The 17609-nt window shown below is 37.4% G+C and overlaps 1 protein-coding gene across 1 annotated transcript; it reads left to right on the forward strand.

The window, feature by feature from the left end:
• The first annotated feature begins 34 nt into the window (after positions 1 to 34).
• On the forward strand, positions 35 to 17303 carry TRMT10C (tRNA methyltransferase 10C, mitochondrial RNase P subunit). The gene is made up of 3 exons (XM_081302649.1): positions 35 to 130; positions 13220 to 13467; positions 15772 to 17303. The coding sequence occupies exon 3, from the start codon at positions 15784 to 15786 to the stop codon at positions 17044 to 17046; it is 1263 nt and encodes a 420-aa protein (XP_081158775.1). The 5' UTR covers positions 35 to 130; positions 13220 to 13467; positions 15772 to 15783; the 3' UTR covers positions 17047 to 17303.
• Positions 17304 to 17609: the final 306 nt, after the last annotated feature.

A 17609-nucleotide genomic window follows, 5' to 3' on the forward strand; every position in this document is an offset into this window, starting at 1 on the left:
CAACCGGAAATTGGCCGCCCCTCCCACCTCAGCCCGGAAATCGCTTCCTGGGTCTTGTTTTCTTTGCGGGCTTCCCTGTCTCATGGTTATTTACTGATGCATATTTCATAATATCAACACCTAAGTGAAAGTAAGTCTGGCTGCGCAGTTTTAGCCTGGGGGCTTCAAAAGGCTTTGTTAACTTTGAAAACTAAGTGGACAGATGTTAAAGGGGGAAATGTGAGGAATTCCTCCTAACTTTACTGATAATCTTGTGAGATGGTCCCAGAAATATGAAACTGAACCTTCACCCTTGGCTGTATTATTTTCATTCCAACCATAGCTTTGTCTTAAAGGAGCATTCTGAAACTCAGAAACAAAACGATGTTAAGACTGTCAAGCATGGTGGTGGCGCATTCCTGTAATGCCAGCCCTCTGGGAGGCAGAGACAGGAGGATGACAAGTTTGAAGCCAGTGAGACTAAGGCCAACTTAGTGAGACCCCATCTCAGAATAAAATTAAACAAGAAAGCAGGGGCACTGGGGATGTATCTCAGAGGTACAGTGCCCCTGATTTTAATCTCCAGTACCACAGAAAAGAAAGGGAAGTGGGAGATTTTAGGATGGCAAAACCACCGTTCAACAACATAGTTAATAATTGGCATTGGAGTGAAAATACACAGAATAGGTAGCAGTAATAGATATAGTAATTTATATTTGTATTAAAATTCTTTTTTAAAGGCCCAAGAAACGAGCTAGGTCTCAACATTTTTTAAACAAAATACTGAGATGACAACAAGGTTGGGGGGTAATAATCTGGAATGCTCTCTACAAATACTTATTATGGCATTTAAGGGCCCTGTCCTCAAGGAACCCAACCTCTGGTAGTTTCAGCCTGCAACTTTTGAAATCCTTTGGAAATAACTTGTCAGTGTAAAAAATTTGACCTATACTATTAACCATAGTGTACATACTTGAATAATTTTAAAATAAATGTGTAAGCTTTAGTGATGGTTTATGAGGTTTATGATTTAGTCACATTAACAAAATTCAGCCAAGTGCTCTAATTAGGCAAAATGATTATGGAATGTCCCAAGCCAGAAGAGACTAGGGAAATACTTGAGTTTAACACTCATCCCCCATCTTTACCAAAGTCAGTAAAGAGGGTAGCTCAGAAAGCATTAGGAATGAGGTGTAGGTAAGCCCCTCAGGTGCCTTGAGGTTTTGGGCTTTGGTGCCATGAGTGACTGAAGGCAGGTATATTTCTGGGCTTAATGAGAATGAAATTCATTATAAGGATTTCATTTAGACCCTGGTTTATTTCTGTATAACAAAAACATTGCTTATGTGATTGGGAGTATAGTTCAGTGATACAGAGCTTGCCTAACTTGCCTGGATTCTATCCCTGACTGGAGGGAGGGCACGTTTGCTGTAAAATAACTGAATTTTAAGTTGTCTCAAACTGCCTTAATTCATCAGCCAAAATTATGGGAAATAACTGAATTGCAAAAGATGGAACTAGAGCTAAGAGATGAAAACATAAAAAAATAAAAGTAGGAGTAATTCATTTCTGTCAAGCTAATAGGTTCCATAAAGTGATTCTACAGTTTCAGCAGTAAGAAGTTGATTCAAGAGAAATGAATTTATAAGAAGTTAATCAAATTATTCAGATTTCAATTATACATACCATTGCACTGAATATAGCATTTCAGTTTGATGAGAGTGAACCAGCTATTTCTAATTGTAGTTTATTTTGTATAATTTTTTTCTGGTACTAGGGATTTAACCTGGAGGCACTTTACTAGTGAACTACGTCCCCCAGCCTTGTTTTGTTTGTTTGTTTGTTTTGGGACAGATTTTTGCCTCATTGCTTAGGACCTTTCTAAGTTGCTGAGGCTGGTCTGGAGCTTGCAATCCGCCTGCCTCTCTGCCTCTCCAGTCACTGGGATTACAGGCATGCACCACCATGCCTTACAACTCTGTTTTTTAATAGAGTAGAATATACAAAAGAGCCTTTTTCTTAAATATAGCAAAGGATTATAACTACTACAGAATGGTATCACTGTATAACAGGATTGGTCCTTAACTTCTCAGGTTATAGGATTATTTTTCAGACTTTCTAATGATCTGTGAAAATGTAAAATATTGTTAAATATAAATATTTTATCATCCTAAAGAGGAAAGGTATTCCTTGAAAATAAAAATGGGCTAATTATTTGTATCTTTGATTCTAGTGCATCACTCACCCTCTTCTTAAAGATAATTACACGTAATCTTGAGTAGTCAAATTCAGAGACAGAGTACATTGGTGGTTGCCACTGTACTAAACATAGACTTTTTTTCTAGACAGTAATCCTAAAACAATCAGTATGAACTATTTATACCACTTTTACATTGTATTAGATAAAAATAAGTAATTTAAAGTATAAGGGAAAGAGCCAGACACAGTGGCACCCGCCTGTAATCCCAGCAGCTCCAGAGGCAGAGGCAGGAGGATCATGAGTTCAAAGCTAGCCTCAGCAGTTTTAGCAAAGCCCTAAGCAATTCAGTGAAACCCTGTCTCTAAATAAAATATAAAAAGAGGGCTGGGGACATGGCTTACACACAAAGAAGCAGTAAATTGCTGGGTACGTTGGCACATGCCTGTAATTCCCCGCAGCTTGGGAGGCTGAGGCAGGAGGATCAAAAGTTCAAAGCCAGCCTAAGCAAGTTAGCAAAACTGTCTCAGAAAAAGAGGGGGAGGGGGCTGGGCATGTGGCTCAGTGGTTGAGTTCCCCGGGGTTCAATCCCTAGTACCAAAAAAAAAAAAAAAAAAAAAAAAAAAGAAAGAAACAAAGAAGACAAAAAGAAAAAGCAGTAGGTGAAGGGATATCTCTTTCTCTTCTCTCTCTTTTCTGTCAAGAGGACATACATTCTCCTTTATTCCAGTCAACTCTAGACTCCTATCAGCCAGAGGAAATCTACAAACAAACCTACTGCATTAATTTCTTCGCAAATATATATTGGGGGGGGGGTACTGGGGACAACTCAGGGGCACTTGACCACTGAGCCACATCCCCAGCCCTGTTTTGTATTTTATTTATAAATAGAGTCTCACTGAGTTGCTTAGCGCCTCACTATTGGTGAGGCTGGCTTTGAACTCGTTATCCTCCAACCTCAGCCTCCTGAGCTGCTGGTATTACAGGTGTGCACCACCATGCCCAGCAACTTTATATTCCCATATTTTTTCCACCTTTGGAAACTTAAAATCCTCTCCTTTATCCTTTCATTTCTTCACAAATATGTTGTTCTTTCTGGATGATACTTACAAGCCAGAGTTCTAAGTCATTATTTTGAATTATTTTTGTAGGGTCTTCTCTCATGTGGTGTGTGCTTCAAGCATTAATTAATTTGTTTGTTTATCTTTTATTCCTCTTTCTTGTTACAGAGGTCCATCGCAACAAAGAACTTATATTGTAAAGGCAAAAAATATTTTTCTTCCTTACACTACCATATTCAAACATATTCTTTAGGAAACTAAGCATAAAAACAGTTTCTCTTCCTCCTGTCTTAATAAGCTATCTTGATTTGCTTGAGCAATATGGACTTTTTCTTTTTCTTTTTTTTTTTCAGTGCTGGAGATTGATTCCAGAACCATATCCATGCTAAGCATGCACTCTACTGGAGCTATACCTCCAGTTCCTAGAGATGGATAATTTTGATTCATAAAAGAAAAAGCATATATACACATAGATGTTGACAAGACCATAAAAAATCTCCAAAGATTAATGAATGTATTTGGGAATAACATTGCAATTGGAATACCTGTGCCATAGTAAACTATTTACATATTCAAGAAAGTTGGGGCAAAGGGAACTTTTTAAAGACAAAATGAGAAGGAGTAGATAAGTTATTTTGAAATAATAATCAGTAGTTACAAGGATCAGTAACAACAGTGGCATCCATCCAAAGTTGGACAGACATCCTTACAAAAGTATTTTCTGTGTAAGGTTGTGGTGGCCTTTGTGTAAGATAGTGGTTCTTGCTGGCTTTTGTGATAGTTCTTGTTTTAGGCACATGTACATGAAAAGTCCTCCTTCATAAACTCCCAGCTTTGTTTTTTCTTGTTGTTGTTGTTAGTCTGACTAAAATGACTCCATTTCGATTCTGAAAACTTTCACAATATGTAGGATATTTTGTAAGATTAATTATTTGACACTTATTAACTTTAGGATTATAGAGGAAGCTTCTACAACTTATCAAAAGAGTCATGTGCATCTTTCATGTATATAGCTAAATAACTTTTGAAGTGCTCTTCACTTTCTCACATCCTTGAAAAAATCCTTACAATTCTAATAATATTTAAGTGCCTACTATGTACCAAGTACTATTCCAAGAACTAGAGATACAGTAGTGAATTAAATAAAGTCCCTATCCCTGCTGTAATGGAACTTACATTCTAATAGGAGGACGTAGACAATACACAAATATATGTTATTGTAGTTAGTACTAAAACAATAAATGAAGGAAGAAAGGAAAGGATTGCCCTTTTTCTCCTTCACTTTTGTTAATCTTCAGCTATTTTTTAACCCATTGGTGTATTGTAGTTGTACATAATGGTGGAATTTGTTGTTAACTATTCCTACATGCACACAATACTACAATATGATTTGGCTAATATCTTTCACCAGTATTTCCCCTTTCCTTCCCTTCCTCCTTCCCTGTGTTTCCTTTCCTCCAGTCTATGATCTCCTTTTGATTTTCATGAGACACCTGCCCACCCCCACATTTGTTTTCCTTTTTTATCTCTAGCTTCCACATATGAGAGAAAACATACAACCTTCTGAGCTTGGCTAATTTTGCTTAACATAAGGGTCTCTAGTTCCACCCATTTTCCAGCAAATGACAAAATTTCATTCTTATTTATGGCTGAATAAAAACTCCATTGTGTGTATATATACCGTATTTACTTTATTCATTCATTCATGGACACTTAGGCTGGTTCCATAGTTTGGCTGTTATAAATAGTGCTGCTATAAACATGGGTATGCATCTATCACTATACCATACTATAAATTCTTTAAGATAAATACCAAGTAGTGGTAGAGCTGGGTCATATGGTGGTTTCATGCTTGGTCTTTTGAGGAACCTCCAATACTGTTTTACATAGTGGTTGTACTAAAAGTGTTCCTTTTTATCCATGTCCTCTCAAACATTTATTATTATTTGTATTCTTGATGACTGCCATTCTGACTGATGTGAGATAAAATCTCAGTGTAGTTTTGATTTGCTTTTCCCTAATTGCTAATGATATTGAAATCTATTCATATATTTGTTGGCCATTTGAATTTTGCTTTGAGAAGTGTCTGTTTAATTCATTTACCACTTATTAATTGGGTTATTTGGTTTTTTAGTGTTAAGTTTTTTGAGTTCTATATAGATTCTAAATATTAATGCTCTGTTGGAAGAGTATCTGGCAAAGATTTTCTCATTCTGTACATTCTCTCTTCACATTATTAAATGTTTCCTTTGCTGTGCAGAAGCTTTTTAATTTGATGCTATCCCATTACTCTTGGCATTCTTTTCTGAACTTTAGGGGTCCTCCTGAGAATATCTCTGTGCCTACATGTTGGAGTGTTGACCCTATGTTTTCTTCTAGGAGTTGCATAATTTCTGGTCTAATTTCTAGGACTTTGATTCATTTTGAATTGGGTTTTGTGCAGAATAAGAGACAGGGTCTAGTCTCTTCTTCTACATATAAATAACCAGTTTCCCCAGCACTATTTGTCAAAGCCTATCTTTTCTCCAATGTATGTTTTTGGTACCTTTGTCAAGGACCGGATTATGGTAGATGTGTGAGTTTTTTTTTTTCTGTGTCTTCTATTGTATCATCAGTCTGTGTGTCTGTTTCTATGCCAGTACCATATATTCTTTGTTATTATAACTCTGTAGTATAATTTGAAGTCAGGTGTTGTGATGCTTCCAGCATTGCTTTTTTTTTTTTTTTTTTTTTTTTTTTGCATAAAATTGCTTTGGCTAGTCTGGGTCTTCTATTTTTCCAAATGAATTTTAGGACTGTTTTTTCTAGGTCTGTGAAAAATGTCATTGGCACTTTTTAAATTCTTGTGTGTGTGTGTGTGTGTGTGTGTGTGTGTATGCATACACACACATAATTTTTTTTAGTTGTCGATAGATCTTTATTTTATTATTATTTTTTTCTTTTTGATGGTGCTGGGATTGAACCCAGGGCCTTGTGCATTCGAGGCAACTATGCTACCAACTGAGTTGCAACCCCAGGCCTAGATCTTTGTTTTATTTATTCTTTTGCAGTACTGAGAATCGAACCCAGTGCCTCACACATGCCTGGCAAGTGCACTACCACTGAGCCCCAGCCCCAGCCTCATCATTGGCATTTTGATGGGGATATCACCTAAGACTTCTTTGGCCCTCTACAACTTTGCTACTATAGATGCAAGAAGGAAAAGAACAATACCAGCTCATACACAATATTATGTTCTGCCTTGAGTTTTGATCATTTACCTTTTTTAGAATGTGAACATGAGCACTTTATAGTATTGATGAACCAGGAAGTCAGTTCCATTATTAATATTTTATAGTATTAGTAAGTGTGAAGATCTTTGTTCTGAAAAGCAATTGTTTTGTGCTGTATGTATATACATGACAGCATGACCAATGTGATTCTGCAACCTGTACACTCAGAAAAATGAGAAATTATACCCAATCTGATTCAAATGTATGATATGTCAATATCATTGTACTGTCATGTGTAAATAATTAAAACAAATTTAAAAAAGAAATCTTTAAAAAAAGAAAAGCAATTGTTTTGTATAATGACATATCAAAGCTAAAGTTGATAAAAATTAAATTTTAAGTCACTCTTTGATTTCTATAATGTTATTAATACCATAATAAAGTTACAAGTTAAAATAAAAACAATATCGTAAGCAAACTACATTCCTTTTAAGTTTATTTTATTTTGTTTAAATTTGTTGGTTGTGTATGTATGTTCACTCATAACTTCTACTTATATTTGAGTGCCTACTATGGGCTAATCAATTTTAAGTGTTGGGGACACAATAACAAAAAAGGCCAATATTGCTTTTATCCTTATAGAAGTCACAATGAACAAGAAATTACAAGTGCAAAGAGTATTAAAAAGTAACAGGGGCCAGGGCTGAAGGTGTAGCTCAGTGGTAGAACACAGGCTTAACATGCACAAGGTCCTAGATTCAATCCCCTGCACCAAAAAAGGAGTGGGGATGCCACAGAATATCTAACATGAGAGCTAAATAATACTTCGGTATTCAGGGAGTATTTCCCTGAGAAAATGAGGCTAAGTTTGAGGGCAAATGATAGTTAGCTAGGAGCTATATTAATCTGTTTTTGATTGCTAATAACTGAGTACCACAGACTGGGTAAGTGGTTGTGGTTGTGGCTTATTGGTAGTGCACTTGCCTAGCATGTATGAGGCACTGGATTTGGTCCTCAGCACCACATAAAAATAAATAAATAAATAAAGGTTAAAAAAATGGTTTATTTTGGCTCATTTGTTAGGATCAGACCAAGGATCTGATCACCCTGACCTGTCTCCAGAAATACTTCTGTTAGGTTTATTTAGTCAGAATTCTCCTTACCCAATGTTTCCTCTTTTTTAAAAAAATAATTAATTAATTAGTTGATTGTACTAAGGATTATTAGATCCAGGGGCTTCCAGGGCATTAACCATATCCTCAGCCCTTTTTTTGTTTGTTTTAAATATTTTTTCTAGTTGGTAGATTGGCACAATATCTTTATTTTTTTGTTTTGTTTTGTTTTTATGTGGTGCTGAGGATCGAACCAAGTGTCTCACACATGTGAGGCAGGTACTCTACCACTGATCTGCAGCCCCAGCCCCCTTTTTGTTTTTATTTACTGTTTTTTTTTTTTTTTTAAATTATGAGGTAGGGTCTTGCCAAATTGCTGAAGGCCTCACTAAAGTGCAGAGGCTGGCCTTGAACTTGTAATCCTCAGCCTCCTGAATGACTGTGATTACTGGTTTTGCTCTGAGGTAGAGGCTGGTTTCTCATCAGAGGTCTCAATCTATAGATAGCCAACTTGGGTTGCTTGCTCTGAGCCAGAGGTGAGGCAGAATGACAACCATTAGCAACCATTATGATAACCATAGGTTGCTAAAGGTTAATCTCCAAAACTGTGCTCCTGGGCACTCTTGAGTTGCTAACAATTAACCTCCTGTCTCTTGCTCCTTTCTTGTGGCTAGTCTAGTTGCATGTTCAGGGAAGAAAGAGGATACAATAATGAATGGGGGGGGGGGTTCAGGGTCTATAAGAAAGCAAGTCATACCCTGTTGAGAGCCACAGCCAAGGGGCCCCAGCAAACTTTCAGACTGCCAGCTGATGATTGGCTCACAGGGGCCCCAGCAACTTCTAGCTGATTGGCTCCTCTGTGGTGATGCTCATTGGGCTGTTTCCCCGCCCTTTCAGACTACGGAGCTGCTCATTGGGGGGACTTTTTTGGCTCCGCCCATGTGACCCAGCCAATCGGCCTCAAGAGCAGGAGGAGTGGGGGAGGTGGAGAGGCTTGTGGGAAGCCGGTGGTGGCAGTTGGGCTCTGAAGGTTTTCCTGAGGAGCTGTTTTGTTTGGCATGTGTGGTTCTAAAAATAAAGTTCATTTCTTTTGACAAGTGGCTCCTGAATTGTGCCCAGCCAGACTTCGGCAATACCCCTCCCAATAGCTTTCAGCACAGAGGCCCCCTTCAGAGAAGTCTGTCTCTATCACTTTGTTAAATAAAACTTGCTCTCTCCCTTGCCTCAGCATCTCTCCAATGTTTAATTTTCAACACCAGGGAACAATAACCTGTTCTGGATCTGTACTGGACTGGTATCACTCACTTTTCAATGTTTCTTCAAAAGCAATGGTTCTCTAATTTTAGAGTTGAGAAACCAGCCTCTACCTTAGAGCAAAGACTGTCCAAGGAAGCGGGCATGACCCTTGTCCTTGGAAAGACCCACAGAGCACTCCTAGGCACATACCCACCCAGCTGAGTTGTTTATCTACAAATAACAGGAGAGATTTGCAGAGCCAGGTGACCCTGACTCAGTTAGGCTCGGTGAAGACCCATAGCAACTCCCTAGCAACCACCAATCAACATGAGACAAGGAAAATACCTGGGATGCCCTTCCAGTAGTTTATGGTGGTTGATAACATGTTGGGAAACCATGTAGTTCAGCATGTACTCCCCTTGTGGCTTAAACCAATCAGTTCAAACAAATCCCCCTCTTGTACTAACCAATCACCCCTACCCAACTTGTTCCCGCCAGTGAATGTGCTAATCATGTTTTAGAGTTGTTTTATGATTTTCCCACAGTGTGTGATGATTGGCTAAGAGATGCTATGATGTATGTGAAGTCCCTGCCTTCCCCAAAGAGTGTATAAAACTGCTGCAAACCCTGGGCTCGGAGCCTCTCAGCATCACCAGTTGCTGTGTGAGCGTCCAGGACTGAGCTAGCTCGCAATAAACACCTCTTTGCTGCTTACATCGATCTTGGTCTCTGGTGGTCTTTTGGGGGTCCCGAATTCGAGTATAACAAAGTGCATCAGGATAACCTGTAGCTCTTAAGACAAAGACTGCTGCTGCCCACTGCTAGAGTTTCTGACTCAGTAGGATCAAACTATAAACAATAAGTTCCCAATTGACCTTTCTATTGTTAAATCCAATACTTCTCATTCTACATTGAAAAATTTTTAGGCAGCATTTGAACATATTATCTCTCTTCCTTGAGACATGTCCCATAGTTTCTATGTCATATTCTAATTGTTTTTCTCCCACTTACCTGGTAGATTATTTTCAGTCTCTATGGCCCAAGTCCTAGAAGTTCTCTTTCACTCATTTAGTTTCATAGACTCTATGTCAACAATTCTCAAATCTATACCCTTTCTTCTAAACTCTAGACCACACAGCTGTCAAATATCCTAAACATCATTTGGATGACTTGAAGGAAGCTCATAAGCCAAGTTTAAACTGTACTTATCTTTTTTCTTGCCCCGTGTAATCCTTTTTCCCATTCCCTGAACTACCAATTGAAGCAAGTGCTAATGCCAGACTATTGACTTCTTCCACAGAATGATCACCAAATTCTATAAATTCCACCTCACAAATATTATTCAAACTTGCCTCTTTTCTTTGCCTCTGATCCTACCATTCTAGCCCAAGCCATTAACATCACTTACTTGATGCAGTATTCATTCATCAGCAAATAATTACTGAGTTACCACTACATGCTAGCCACAATTACAGGTATTATCAGAAGGGCAGAGAACCAGAGGTCTCTGATCTTTTTTTTTTTTTAATTGGGGATTGAACTCAGAGCCACTCTACCACATCCCCAGGCATTTTCTTTTTAAATTTTGAAACAGGTTCTAAGTTTGCTTAAGGCCTCACTACATTTCTGAGGTTGGCCTCAAACTTGCAATCTTCCTGCCTCAGACTCCTCCTTTAGGAGACAAATTCTGCCACCTTCCTCTGAATACCACCACTGGGCCTGGAAAAAGGTTTCTTTTTTAAAGAAACACGTAGATTTCAGAATGCGTATTTCTAACCTTTCGAAGAGACATTGGTATAGAAAATAGTTTTCTATCATGTAATAAATACTACATATGAGATATGTGACCAATGTCATATGTGCCAGTATAGAAAACAAAACATGGTGGAATTAGCTTTGGATAACTGGAGGGCAGGTGCCATAGTACAGAGATTCTATTTAGATCTATCATGTGCTTCAAAGCAGAAATGCAGGCCAAGGGATGTCAGACCTTCTAGTTTTTCAATCTAATTTTTTATGCAAAATTGACGACGAGTTTTTGTTTGCTTGCTTTTAAAGGTTATTTCTTATTATACTTTTATGTCCCATATAAACCATCTTGATATGCCCAAAACATATATCTTTAAAAATCACTGTGCTTTTTAAATTTTTTTTGTTGTAATGAATATAATACCTTTATTTTTCAATTTATTTTTATGTGGTGCTGAGGATAGAACCCAGTGCTTCACACGTTAGGCAACTGCACTACCACTGAGTTACAACTGCAGCCCACTGTCTTTTTTTTTTTTTTTTTTGAAGGTCAGATATTTAAACCCTGGAAATAGGTCAGAACCCAAACATATGGAATTAATAATGTTCTGCTATATTTTTTAAAATGATGCTTCCAAAAATTTGTTACCTAAAGAAACAAAATAAGAGAATGAAACTTCCTTTATTTTGTAAAGATTATATACCTAAAGACTTCAGAACATAATTATACAAAAAGAGACAACCTCCTCTACTATTGTCACTTTTTTCTTTTTTTTAACTATTGGAAAATTTTTATTTTTTATTTTTCTTCCTATTCTTAGGAGAAAACTTGCAATTATTTGTTGTTCCTGTCTTTGTAACATGTACCATGTTTCCAAATGATATCCTTGATAGTGTTTTTAAATTTAGGTTTTCATTTCTGTGATAGTACTAAGTCTTTCCTAGTTACAAAGACAGAAATTAAAATAACTGCATCTTCCTAATGTGATTGTAGCCTTCTTTTATTTTTTTAAGGTACTGGGAATTGAACCCAGGGCCTTGTGCATGCTAGGCAATTGTTCCACCACTAAGCTACACCCCCAGCCATTTAAAAATTCTTATTTTGAAATGGTCTAAATTGCCCAGTCTGGCCTTGAACTTGGGATCTCCTATACTTGGGATTATAGATATGTGTCACCACACTTTTTTCTTTCCAGAGCTGGGAATGGAATCCAGAGTCTAAGACATGCTAGTCACACTGTCACTGAGCTACATCCTAAGCCCTACTTGCCAATTTTTTAAACAAGATGTCTTTTTGGAAATCATTTGAAAACAACTCTGTCATGATCATCACTATCTACCACTCTTTTTTTATCTTTCTTTATTAAGATAAAATATAAATATAGGGCTGGGTGTATAGCTCAGTGGTAAAGCACTTGTCTATCATGTGTAAGGCCCTTGGTTCTATATCCAATATTGACACGTGTAATGAAATTCTCCATTTTAATAATTTTCAAGTATTCAAGGCATTAAGTTGGGCAATTGTTGGGCAATCATTAATATTATTCATCTCCAGAACTACCATACCCATTCAGCAGTAACTGTTCATGGCTCCTCCCATCCCTTGACCCCTGATAACCACTTCTCTATTTCCTATCTCTATGATTGGATTATTACAGATATCTCATATAGGAGGAATCATTACACTATCTGACCTTATGTCTAGCTTATTCCACTCCATATAATGTCTCAAAGTTCATTCATGGGCTAGGGTTGTATGTAGTTCAGTGGTAGAGCGCTTGCCTAGCACATGTGAGGCACTGGGTTCCATCCTCAGCATCATATATAAATAAATAACATAAAGGTATTGTGTCCATCTACAACTAAAAAAAAAATTTTAAAGTTCATGTTGCAGCATGTATCAGAACTTCATTGTTTGCATTTACAGTATTTTGGTATCCATCTGTTCCTGAACATTTGGATTGCATTCATCTTGTAGTTAATGTCAATAATGTTGCAATGAACATTTGAGTAAAAGTATACCTGTTTTCAATTCTTTGGGTATACAATGAATAGAACTGCTACATAATATTAATTCTATGTTCTGACTTTTGAAGGACTGCACCATTTTACAACTAAACAACTCCACACTGGGACTAACATCATCTCTGATTACTACAGTTATCATACCTACAAGTCAACAATAGTTATTGCTCACTATAAACTGGAGCCATGCTCTTAGCTTCTTCTCTCTGCAAAATACGTGTGAAAAAACTAAAAGGTCAACTAAGCCAAAATATCTGAAAACAATGTGTTGCCTAAACAAAATAAGTGCAGGCTGGATTTTGGCTCAAAGGCCTCAGTTTTATCTTCACATTAAATTTTACAAGAATTAGGTGAGGCGTGTTTGCTGTGAACAACCACGTTCCAAACATTATACTCAATACTAGTGATAAACTGGTAAATAAGGTTTAGAGTTAAATTCCTAAAGTCAAAGATTTAAAGCAGAGTCATAAGATTTGTGAAAGACCATTCTATTTTAGGAAATGCATACTTATAAATTACTTGGTAACTTGACTTTATTCATTGTATACTCAACGAGAGAGTAGATTAAGAGAGGAGGATTCGAGTTTTTAAGAAAACTGATGTAGGAAACAGAAAGGCTCGCGTCATTCGAAAGCGTTCTCTTTACAGCCAGACACTCCCACCAGCGCTAGGCTTCCATCCCGGAACGCTGTCTCCCGGGCGTGACGTCAGAAGGCAGCGCCGGGAGGAGGAGGGCGGTATTTCCGGCAGCGTCTCCAGGGTGCTACCTGGGGCTGGTATCGCCGTGCGGACGGATCAGTGAGCTGCTCCCGTTCTGGTCCGTGTTTCACCGCAGAAGTCAACTCCTGGAGTCTCCTGCGCTCCGCATCAGCGGCAGCCTATCCTCAGCACTCCTGGTATGCGTGTGGTGTGGGAAACTGTGGGCGACGTTTAAGGTGCACACAGTGGCATGTGCGCGAAGGCCCACAGATAGGAGGAAGCCCAGTGATTTAATACACTGATAAGCGATTTAATAAGTAATACAGCACTTGAAAGAAGTACCATGTTTCCAAATGATATCCTTGATAGTGTTTTAAAATTTAGGTTTTCATTTCTGTGATATTCTATGTCTTTACTAGTTATAAAGACAGAACTCAAACGACTTTGTTTCTGCATTTACTGCTTATCTGATTGGGGCCTGACGACCCCAGGTTAAATTTAGGGGGGAATCTGAAGTGAATTTCTTTTTCTTTAAAGGAAGTCTGAACATTGTTTAAGTGTGGGAAGACTTCACCCAGGCTGTTTACTCAAAAAATATTTTGAGTGATTATCCTGAGCAAAATAATGCATAACATTGGCTTCAGTGTTAATGTAGACATAGATCTTGTCCTAATGGAACAAATAGTTCTTACCATATAGGCAAATAGGTCACCAGTTAAAATACAGGTTTACAAATACTATCATATGCACAGGGTGCCATGATAAATATTGATCTCAAATATAAGAATCGGTAGAGATGCAACTAAAAAGTAAGCAAAGGATGATATCATGAAAAACTACATCAATAAGTTTAATGGGCTTTAATGTGGCATCAATAGACTTATATATACACATTGGGGACTGCTGTGTAGACCCGTTCAGTGAGCTTCTGGGCAGTTGTAGGCCACATTTCATAGTGGTTTCTGCACTACATAAGTGTTTAGAAGTAAAATGAATATAACAAATAAATTAGGAATGTAGAGTGAATGTGACTGGACAGTAATGAAATGATTCCTGATTTCTAGCTCGAGCATCTGGTTGGATAGCAGTATCCCTCCCTGAAACAGTTTTAGGAGGAGGAGCAGTCTGGGAAGGAAGGGAGAGAGATTGTTTCAGTTGGTTGTGTTTGAGATATCTTTCTGAAGCTTAGTTATTGAAACTACAGAAGTCGATCAGATTTCATGGAGGAAATAAATTTTAAAAAGAGATAAAGACAGAAAAGTTACATCTACCTTTAAAAGAGGGCATCAGTGCATAGGCCAGGGAGTCAAGAGTCTTAGGCTGGGTCATTAGATGAAGTCAAGGGAAGAGGGATATTTTTTTCAAGTGTTTTAGTTGTATTTTGTAAAAATTTGAATTGTTTTCACCTTGAACTTGATACTGGTATCACATCTTATAAGCATCTTTATCATCTTGTGGCACTTAGTTCTTTTCTTTTAATTTTTTGTTAAGTTGTTGATGGATCTTTGTTTTGTTTATATACAGTGCTAAGAATCAAACCCAGTGCCTCACACATGCTAGGCAAGTGCTCTTCCACAGAGCCACAACCCCAGCCCTGGCATCTAGTTCTTTAGAATACAATTGTGGAGCTTTATTTATGTTTGTCTCAGTTTGGGACATTTTGTTTGATAATAGCATTATTTCCTGTAAAGTCAAGTCTGAACTGAAGAAGAGATTTTTGGTAGTGGTTGTTCAATAGATCTCTGTACTGGTCTGTCTTTGAAAACACAAGGACATTGGTACAGCAGTTCTTAAGTTCTTTTTACTATTTGCAATCTTCTGTAACCTTTCTGTCCTTTGTCTTCATATATTGCCTTTGTAAAGGATATTGAGTTTAGGTCCCTATTGGGAGGAGACTACATCATGATCTCAGCTTTGTCGTTGATGTACATACATAACCGTTATTTAGTTACATTTATCCTCTAGGCCCCTATATTCAAATTTTAAAATATCTTTAAGTTATCCTTTGGCCTAATGAAATTCATGTCTAAAATAAGAACCCAAATAAGTTTTAAACTTTGCTTAGTGAGTGATCATAAGCTCAAAACTGCAAGAGTCTAGGAAAATTTATGATGGAGCATATAAGTTGTAGAAAATTTTCATTTTGCAGCCTGAAGTTATAGCTCAGTGGTAGAGTTTAGCTTCCACAAGGCCCTTGGTTCAATCCCAAGTACTGGGGTGGGGTGGGGGCGGACTGGAGGTCACAGGAGGAAGACTGAAACAGGAGGATCACAAGACCCTGTCTCAAAATACAAAATAAAAAGGGCTGGGAATGTGACTCATGGGTTTAGTGCCCTTGGATTAAATCCCCAGTGCCACTTCCCCCACCCCCCCAAAAAAAGGAAAAAAAAAATTCACTTTGTGTTTCAGAAATTGATTGCATTTTGGTATTATGATTATACAGTTTATTAGAGGTTTTAAAACTTATTTCTAACTTTTAATTTCATTTGTTTCTTTTACAGTGGTTTTCTTATATGACTATTTTCTTCAAAATGAGTGTCAGTGTCACTTTCCTAAGACCTTTCACCAGATTTTTGGTGCCATTTACCCTTCATAGGAAAAGAAACTTATATTCAACAGTTCTGCAGAGGTGCATGTCTTCCAAAATACCAGCTGTGTCCTATCCTGATAAGGAAAGTATATCCCCTCCTGAACAGCTAGAATTGGATGGGTGGAAAACCACAATGAAGCCTAGTGTGCAAGAAGAAGGTGTTCCCCCAGTTTCAAGCAACAAGGATGAAGATACTCAAACTGCCACCAGAGAATTAATTGAGATGTGGCGATTGCTTGGCAAAGAAGTACCAGAAAACATCACTGAAGAACAGCTCAAAGCCATTATGGAATGTGCTTCTAAATCATCAAAAAAAAAATACTTAAAATTTTTGTATATTAAGGAAAAACTGAAAAAAGCAAAGCAAATCAAAAAGGAAAGGAAAGCAGCAGCAAAGGAAGAAGCAAAACAAGCTATGCTGCTAGAAACCACTGAGGAAGATAAACAGCAAAACTTTCCTTTTCTTCGACTTTGGGACAGACGTATAAACACTGCAATGAACTGGAAGGGTGCCCAGGCCATGCAGTTTGGACAACCTTTGGTTTTTGATATGGATTTTGATAATTATATGAAACCAAAAGAACTGCAGAATGCTGTTTCCCAACTTTTAGAAAGTGAAGGATGGAACAGAAGAAATGTTGATCCTTTCCATATTTACTTCTGCAATCTTAAAATAGATGGCACGTATCAGAGAGAGTTAGTTAAACGTTATGGAGAAAAATGGGACAAGTTGCTTTTAACAGCAACAGAAAAGTCTCATGTAGATTTATTTCCAAAGGACAATATTATATATTTAACTGCAGATTCTCCCAATGTTATGACTACTTTTAAGCATGACAGAATTTATGTAATTGGATCATTTGTTGACAAAAATATGCAACCAGGTATATCTCTAGCTAAGGCAAAACGGCTAAAATTGGCAACAGAATGCCTTCCATTAGATAAATATTTACAATGGGACATTGGTACCAAAAATCTCACCTTAGATCAAATGATGCGTATTTTGTTGTGTCTGAAAAATACTGGTAGTTGGGAAGAGGCTCTGAAATTTGTTCCTAAGAGAAAACATACTGGTTATTTGGAAATTTCTCAGCATTCTCAAGCATTTGTCAACAGATTGAAAAAGGCAAAGAGTTTTAATTCTTTTCCAAAAGGTTCATATGTGCACAAAGAAAAGGTAGCTTGAATAAGAAAATTTATTAGCTTAAAAATTGAGTGGAGATATAGTTTTATTAGTGTTTCTTCCTGAACGGAATTCCTTTCCCTTTCTTTAAAAGGCAGTTTGTTCAAACTAACTGCAAGCTTTCATCTATTCCTAGTTACTTAAAATCTGTAAAACCTTGAAAATATATTTCATATTACCATAAAAAGAAAATCAGAGAAGGTTGTTTGGGTGTGTTAAACAGAATCTTGAAGTGAACCCAATAAAACAGTTGTACTGTTGATGTGACTTTTTAATGGATCGAGTCTCATATTCTCTTTTACTTGATAAATATTCCATGTCAACAACCATTCATGAAAAACAGGTTTTAAAAAAGGTTTCTAAACGTCAGGTGGGGGTTCACTTACTAAATTCAAGATTGGCACAATGCTAGGCATGCCATAGGCACTAAGATATAGTGCTTAACTGAATCTTAACAAAGGCTGAGACATCCTTGGGCATGTCCTTTTTTAAATTTATTTATATTTGGTGCTACTGAAAATCGAACCCAGTGCCTCACACATGCTAGGCAAGCACTCTACTGAGCT

This window comes from Spermophilus citellus, assembly GCF_964194105.1.
Source record: "Spermophilus citellus genome assembly, chromosome: 7".
NCBI classification, from domain to species: Eukaryota; Metazoa; Chordata; class Mammalia; order Rodentia; family Sciuridae; genus Spermophilus; species Spermophilus citellus.